Source organism: Erythranthe guttata, chromosome 1, assembly GCF_056151865.1.
Source record: "Erythranthe guttata isolate IM_541 chromosome 1, IM_541, whole genome shotgun sequence".
NCBI lineage: Eukaryota > Viridiplantae > Streptophyta > Magnoliopsida > Lamiales > Phrymaceae > Erythranthe > Erythranthe guttata.
The window spans coordinates 7,383,239-7,391,517 of record NC_142533.1 but is presented as its reverse complement, the minus strand read 5'-3'; the positions used below and the strand labels follow the sequence as shown (position 1 = coordinate 7,391,517).

Below are 8,279 nucleotides of genomic sequence, written 5' to 3'. Positions count from 1 at the left end.
AATTAATTTTAACTAATAGTAATTAGTAGTTAGTTAAAATACTATATCTTCACTTTTTTATAAAATAAAATTTGTTTATCACTATTTATTAATAATATTTCTGTGTAAGGGTACTACTATTTTAATAATATTGATTACCGTTCTGACGTTGTCTCCACCGATTAAAATTTGGTTGGAAGGACAATTTGGTAAAAAAGAAGAACCAGTCCTAGTTTTACCCAATTAATCGTGGTTTGGGCCGGTGAAATTTGATTAAACCGGCCCATTTAGAACCGATAATTATCTCGGGCAACCCTATATAAAACCCGTACACGCGACAATTCCCCACTCACACGCATTCTATCGTCTCATCAAAGAAGATTGTTTTTTTCCCTCTTTAGCGCGCTTCCAAACCCTAATTCCCTTTTCTCTTAATTCAGATTTTTAGGGTTCCAATCAATCGTCGATCGACTCCCATCCGATCATAAACCTGATTTTAATCGGTGGAGAAACTGTTAAATTAATGAGCGTGAGCCGTTACTGCCTGCTCTCCTTGTTGATTTCGCGTGCTATTCTCAACAATTAATCGAGTCGATTCACGGCGTTTCGGCGAAGTACACGATATTCAAAGTTAGGGTTATTTCCGGACATTCGTCGAGGATTTGCGGCAGAGAGAGTTTCCATCGAGTCGAGAAGGCGGTGCTGCGGCGGCGTCAGGAGGAGGAGAGGGATTTGTGGTCATCTTCTCCGATCTACCGGATCTGCATAATTTCGGATCGATTGGTGGAATTTGATCGGAATACAGATATTCGATTGTCTCTGTGGAAGTCAGAAGAAGTTATCTGAATTTGAATGTTCTGGAGTCCTTGGAGGATTAGAAGACAAATTAGTCGGTTTGATTAATTTTTGTTAATTTATTGCTAAAAGTTAAAAAAAAAAAAGCAGAAAAAGAAGAACTTGTTGAGTTTTCATTGTACTTGTGTTATAATTATTTTCGTTTTTTTAGTTGAATGCCAGGGGTTTTATTTTGTACTACTTGACGGCCTCTATTTCTGGTTGTGGTTGTTTCTCTCTGTTGAGAGAAAGGAAAGATATAAAAAAAAATATTGAAAAAAAAATATGGCTGTTTATTATAAATTTAAAAGTGCAAAAGATTATGATTCAGTTGCAATCGACGGCCACTTTATACCGGTGGGACAGTTGAAAGAAAAAATATTTGAATTAAAGCATTTGGGCAAGGGTACTGATTTTGACCTCGTTGTCACCAACGCCCAGACTAATGAAGGTTGGTTTTGATTCTCTCAAAATTTTCTTCAAATTGAAATCCCTTTTGAACAAATAATTATTTACTGGCTTTAGGTTATATGGATTGCTGGTAATGGTAATATTATTTGATAGGTGGTCTTGGTAGTTTTGCTAATCTTTATTTTAATAAAGAAAGTTGATTTCTGCAAGTTAAAGACTTGCTGAGGGTATGTTAGTCAAAGTCAATTCTTCATGAACCTGAAGGTTGGCTCTTGACTTTCGTTGCAGTTTCGGACTGAGAAAACGGACTAATATCAATTGTTAGAATAATTATTGTTTAGCCTTTTTTTCATATGCATTTATATGTGTCTTATAGAATGTCTGCACATTTGTGCAAATCTCATGTTATTCGTTGAGTTTTTGTTTGATGTGAATTTCTAATGATATATTGCACATTTTAGAAGGAATTGATAAACACTGTATTATAAATAGGTATTTGTTAGTTAAATTGGGTTGTGAAATGTATAATGTATAGCTTTTCTTAAATGATGACCGTGTGGCAAACTTTGCCTGTGTGTTATGATGAGAGTGTCTTGGTGGTGTAATTTATACGAATTGTTTGAGCTTGAAATAATTTGTCCTAGGCTGAGAATTATCAGTTTGGTTAAGGTTTAAATTTTACGGTAAAGAAATGATTTACTTCCTGGTTTAAACTTAGGTGATACTGATGATAATTTTAGGTTTCATTTGTATAATGGTTTTGTGGGGTTTATACTCTTCTCATTGTTTTGTAATTTCAGAGTACCTTGATGAAGGAATGTTAATTCCCAAAAATACGTCAGTTTTAATACGCCGAGTTCCTGGACGTCCTCGCAAGCCAATAGTTACTGCACCCGTTATTGAACAAGAGTATTGTCTTGATCCTTTTAAACTTTGTTTATTTAGTTTATTTTTTAAAAAAGAAAAAAAAAACAAAGTCTTTAATTAGATTATCTGGAAATATATTGCTTTCAAATGTTGAACATGGTCAAGCTCGACTTTAAACATTTCCTCAACTATGTATGTTGTCTTTGTTGTGTCACCGCATACTTCTTGAATTCCCATTACTCTAGTGGTTTTGGGAACCGTTTGAGTTCGCTGCGTGATTTATTAATTAATCATGTTTAGTAGGAAGAACAATGATCTATTTATACAGACTCAAGATATACGAAAAATATTAGATATGTACTCTTCATTATTTGTAGAATTTCTTAGTGCTTAGTTGAGTGTTCCAATATGTAATTTGTAGGCCAAAAATGGAGAATAATTCTGATGATGTTCAAGCTGTAAAAGGTAGCTTTGCTGGAGCAGATTCATCTGCCATGAAATATGTAAGCTTTCGTTCGTTAGTCTTCTCGGAGAATGTTAAGAACTCTCCCATTAAGTAACTGATAAGCTGTTATATGACAGCATTTCCATGCCAATTAAATTAAGAGTATCATATATTCAATCGTTGGTCTTTGTAGGCTGAAGAGTTAGATTGGGATGAATTTGGAAATGATCTTTATGCAATTCCTGAAGCTGTACATGTCCAATCGAGCATTCCAGTTCAGGACGCCCCACCTGTTAGCAGAGAGGATGAGGAGAGCAAGATCAAAGCTCTAATCGACACTCCCGCTTTAGATTGGCAGCAGTAAGAAGTTTTCCTACCTTATTATTGCATTTCTTGATCAATTATTACCTCAGCTGTTGTAACATTATTTCTCTCCGCAGTCAACCTTCTGATGCTTTTGGCTCTGGTAGAGGTTTCGGACGGGGTATGGGTGGAAGAATGATGGCTGGACGTGGTTTTGGTAATCTTCTTTTCTAATTTTGTCTGAAGTTCGTGTTTTCAAGAGTTCCATTTGTTGTTAATTATCGTATTTTGTGCTTTTAGCAATTTCAGGTCATTGATTTTATTGAGGCCTTTACTTCTGTACCCTATGACTTTTTTTTTAAAACTAAAGTGCTGGATTTTGCAGGTCGAGGTGGATTTGAGAAGAAAACTCTACCACCGGGCTACGTATGTCACAGGTGCAAGGTGCCTGGTATGTTTCTCATTAAATCAATCTCTACTGGCAGAATATAGCAACGTGTCATCTCAAATTTTATGATTTTGAAGAAACTACTAACTAGTGAATGTCGTAATTCTTTTGTGTAGGGCATTTAATTCAGCACTGCCCGACAAATGGTGATCCCAATTTTGACATCAGAAGAGTCAAACCTCCTACCGGGATTCCAAAATCGATGTTGATGGCTACTCCAGATGGCTCCTATGCATTACCAAGTGGAGCTGTTGCAGTTTTGAAGCCAAATGAGTAAGCTATCACGAACATCCAATTTATACTTATTTTCTTGAAATGGTTAGATGTTGTCTTCTTATTGGTGGAATTTTTATAGGGCTGCGTTTGAGAAAGAGATTGAAGGAATGCCGACCTCGCGTTTTGTTGGTGATCTTCCACCGGAACTGCACTGTCCACTTTGTAAAGAAGTGATGAAAGATGCTGTCCTTACCAGCAAGTGCTGTTTTACTAGCTTTTGTGATAAATGTAAGATTTCACTTTGGTTGATCATTTATTTATTTTCTGTTGTAATGTCATTTTTAGTCTCATTTGGAGTTCTGTTTTAGTATCTTCTGTGGGCATGGTCAGTGGGCTTTCTAGATGTTTTGTTTTGCATTGTTTTGCGTTGAACTTGTGTGAATCCTTGATCGTCTTGAAATGGTTGAATATTTATGATATCTAACTTCTCCATAGGCATACGAGATCACATCATGTCCAAATCTATGTGTATCTGTGGGGCCACAAACGTTCTTGCAGACGATCTTCTGCCCAACAAGACGTTGAGGGATACTATTAACCGAATTATGGAATCCAATAACAACAGTGGCGAAAATGGTGGGAGTGCATTTCAAGTCCAAGGTTTGTGCATTATTGAATCTGTGTTCCTCCTCTCTCTTTCTCTCTCTCTCACACACACACACACACACACAGATACACACACACCTTTCTGGTTGAGGTATTGAGTGTATTTACAATGATTATTCTTTTTCTAACTTGTATTTGTTCCAGACATGGAGTCACGCAATCCACAGGCGAAGGTTCCATCTCCCACACAGTCTGCAGCCTCAAAAGGACAACAAGTCCATGCTCCACCGCCCCAAGTTGAGGAGACTTCAAAGATTGAGGAGACTGCTGAAGAAATTAAATCCGCCAATTTACCACTGAATCAGGGGACAGAGAGAACTACTAAAGTTCCTGATGTTTCAGAAGCTACACATGACTCGAGAAATGTCAAGGAAGCAGTGTCACAAGGAAGTGCTCCCTTGGCTGATGAAGAGGTGCACCAGAAACCAATTTCTGGAGAAGCAGGTATTAAGACACAAATGACTCCTCACATAGGTTTATTTAGTTCGATTGTCCCGAATAAGAGTGATTGAGGAAAACTGATTCGGCACGTTCTCTACTTTCTTCCTCCTTTTCCCGTCAATTCCATGCTGTATATTTATGTGATGCTTTTGATATCATATCTTATCATTAGTTTATTAGCATTAGCGGAACTCGTGTGGTATCATAGGAGTCTATAAATGAACTAAATTATATATTCATTTCTAAACTTGCATTAGCAAATAAAAGATTGCTATAGTATTCACCAGTTCTCCTTTAATTAGAAGCTGATCCCTGATGCGGCATTTATTCTGTTGGTTTACAGGAAAGAAGAAGAAGAAAAAGAAAATCCGCATGCCTCCTGGTGGTATGATCTTATTTGCTATTTTCTTTTGAGTGTATCCTAATGTCGTGTCTCTTGTTTGTTTTTTATGCTAATTTAGTTATTAGGAAAACTTGGGTCGCGGATGCAAACTTTTAATAGGCTTTGCTTGTTAACATATGAGCATCAAATCAAACCAATTAGCTCCTTAATTTATCCAAAAAAACAAAAACAATTAGATCCTCATCTCGTTTTTGTGCGGCTAGTATACATTATTAGGCTATGTTCTCTTTAATGCACTTGGTAGAATGATGATATTGATCAACCTATTTGATATTCATGGGCACCGAGGTTTAAATAGTGAAGGGCCCTGGCTTGTTATTTAAGTCTGTGGGCACAATTTTAATTTGTAGCTTTTGCTTAAGCTGTCATTAGTATCCCGAATCGTGTTTTCAATTTTGTGAATGGTTGCAGCTGCAGAGATGCAATGGAGAGGTGGCCCGGAACTCGGACCTGAGAATTACATGATGCCAATGGCTCCTGCGCCTGGTTTTAATCCTTATTGGAATGGGTGCATCCAGCCTGGATTTGATGGGGGGTTTATGCCCCCTCCATACGGGGGTGGTCCTATGCACCCCCCCTTCATGGGTTATGGGATGAACCCAATGGACATGGCATTTGGACACGATCCATTTGGAGGGCCCGGTTGTATGATGCCCCCTCCTCCTTATGGCCCCCCACCTCAGAGGTATCATTATTCATTTCATTCATGCTGATATTTATTTATTTATATATATTTATTTGGTGATTGTTGGTTCTGAACGAGTATTGGGTGTTGATTGTTTAACTGAATTGGTGATACAGGGACCTTGCGGAGTTAGCTATGGGATTTAATGCGGGCCCACCCATTATGAGCAGAGAGGAATTTGAAGCTCGCAAAGCTGATTTGAAGAGGAAGCGCGAAATGGAGAGACAACGTGATGGGAGGTATGCAGATTGAATTGAATGAATGAATGAATACTCTCTCTCTACCCTCTAGATTTGTTTTTTTTTTTTTTTTTTGTCTAAAAAGGTTTTTTGTTTTGATTTTGTACGCAGGGAACTGTCTAATAATAATGGTAGGGAATACGGAAGAGAAGGAAGCAGTTCAGTCCATGTTTCTTCGAGACCCAAACCTGTATGTATCTTTGTTATCGAACTTTGCTTGTTTATTTATGTACCCTGCTGCTGCATGCAGGTGGAGTTGATGCCCACACCAGAAACTATTATTCTGTCAAGACTTCACCGACTTTTAAAAAGCCCTTTTATTGATGAATTTTTATGCTATAATAATAAGACCATGGGATTCATCTTATTTCTTGCACAATGCAATTTTTGATTTTGCTTATTTTGAGATTGGTTTCAAACTGGTACACAAACAAAAGTTCCGATGTTCTTTTTTCAATTTAAAAGATCGAGCCAATATGATTTTAATTGCAATTTTGTACTTCTAGATAAGACAATGATAAAAAGAAGAAAAAAAGAAAGAAACATTAAAATCGGTTTTGTCTTGGGGATACAACCTGCACAATGTGATACGAAAGTGGTTGTAGCCCAATAATCCACATACAATTTTAAGTCGGGCCCATTAGCCATTTATTTTCTTTTCTTTCGATTGTATAAATTTATGTACTAAATTTGGGCTCTTATTGTGGTTGATGCAGAAATCTTCTCCTCCACCACCTTCCGGCGGCTACCGCCAGCGTCCGGAGAATCATTCACCGGATCATCGATCTCGAGACCCTGAACTTCCAAGGCCGTCCTCCAAGAAGAAATCTGAGTATGAACAAGAAGACCACCACCACCGACGTGAGCATCATGATGAAACCAACCGGCACCACCACCGCAGCAGCGGCAGCCACCAACGCCGCTCTAAGTCCCCATCGGAAGAAGCAGCTCTCTCTGCAGCTGAAAGGAAACACAAGGCCAGTGTCTTTTCTCGCATCAGTTTCCCAGGGAATGACTCATCAGCTCCCAAGAGAAGAAAGCTCTCGTCTGATTCTCAACCGCCCGCTGCCGCCAGTGGTGGCGGCTCATCCAGTCATAGGGCGACAGCCGCCCTCTCTAATGGTCACCACCATGACGACCACAAGGCAGTGTCAGCCTCGAGAAAGAGCAGTGCAGCCGCAGCCATAGCCGCTGCCGCCGTGGATAATGACAGCAGTGACGATGAAAGGCATTTCAAGAGGCGGCCTTCGAGGTACAACTCGTCGCCTCCGGCAGCTGCCGCTGCGGAGGAGGAGCACCGCCACTCAAGGGGGTCGAGGGATAGGGAGCGTGAAAGGGATCGTGGAGGTTATAGCAAGCACAGGTGAACTCTTTAGGGCGAGAGAAATTTGCAAAGCCAGTCTTAAGGCAGGCGGTGGATTTGACATGTCGGAGTGAGGCGGCAGGCGGTAGTTGTCAGGCTGTGTAATGGTTAAGGGAGCTGCTATGCTATTCAGTTGTATTTTAGCTCCACATTTGCCTCTTTTCTTTTTTCATGTAATAATGAAGGGTGATGATGATATGACAAATTATTTTATTGCTTAAATTAATGAAATCGGCATTTTGATTGTCAAGAATTTTGTGCTATTTATATCATTTTTCGCATTTACTAATTTACATTTATTTTTGTAATTTAGGGGGCTTAATTTTAAGTTTAGTTTTCCTTATAGAAGTGCACTTGAGTAGGGGTGGAAATCGGACCGAATATTTTTATTTTTATTTTTAAGTAAAAAATGGGTTCCGATTTCCGTTTCAAAAAAAATTGAATGAAATTTTTTTATTTTTAAGTAAAAAATGGGTTCCGATTTCCGTTCCAAAAAAAATTGAATGAAAAATTCATCTCGTTTTCGGAATATTTTGAAATCGGCAGAATTTCGGAAATTACATTAAAATAAATTGGGTAAATTACAAACACCCCCTGAGGTATGGTCAAATTACAAAAAAACCCCTCTTGTTTGGATAATTACATGTACCCCCCTCAACTATGATTTTTTCTTACACCTCCACCCCTATGGTGCCAAATTCAACATAATCATCTAGATTCCGTGGAATGTGCTCTAGTTTGTACTCGTTTTGTGTAAAAATACAGTTTCCGATGCACCACAAAATGATATATACAAGCTAAAAATCACATATTATGATCATCTTGCTTCATAATGTAGAGTTTGAATGGGATAAAACGGGTACAAAAGTGATAATATTTCATATAATCTCGAAGATTCCACTAAATTTGAGGAGTTGAGGGGGTGGTTGTAATTATCCAAACAAGAGGGGTGTTTTTGTAATTTGACCATACCTCAGGG

At 38.4% G+C, this 8,279-nt stretch overlaps 1 protein-coding gene across 1 annotated transcript; it reads left to right on the top strand.

The window, feature by feature from the left end:
• The first annotated feature begins 307 nt into the window (after positions 1 to 307).
• LOC105948653 (E3 ubiquitin ligase PARAQUAT TOLERANCE 3) lies at positions 308 to 7,550 on the top strand. The gene is made up of 15 exons (XM_012971880.2): positions 308 to 1,264; positions 2,025 to 2,133; positions 2,513 to 2,594; positions 2,730 to 2,896; positions 2,977 to 3,056; positions 3,225 to 3,290; positions 3,404 to 3,560; positions 3,643 to 3,791; positions 3,999 to 4,163; positions 4,314 to 4,613; positions 4,954 to 4,995; positions 5,425 to 5,698; positions 5,815 to 5,937; positions 6,049 to 6,127; positions 6,654 to 7,550. Exons 1-15 carry the CDS (start codon positions 1,099 to 1,101, stop codon positions 7,302 to 7,304), a joined length of 2,610 nt encoding a protein of 869 aa, XP_012827334.1. The 5' UTR covers positions 308 to 1,098; the 3' UTR covers positions 7,305 to 7,550.
• Positions 7,551 to 8,279: the final 729 nt, after the last annotated feature.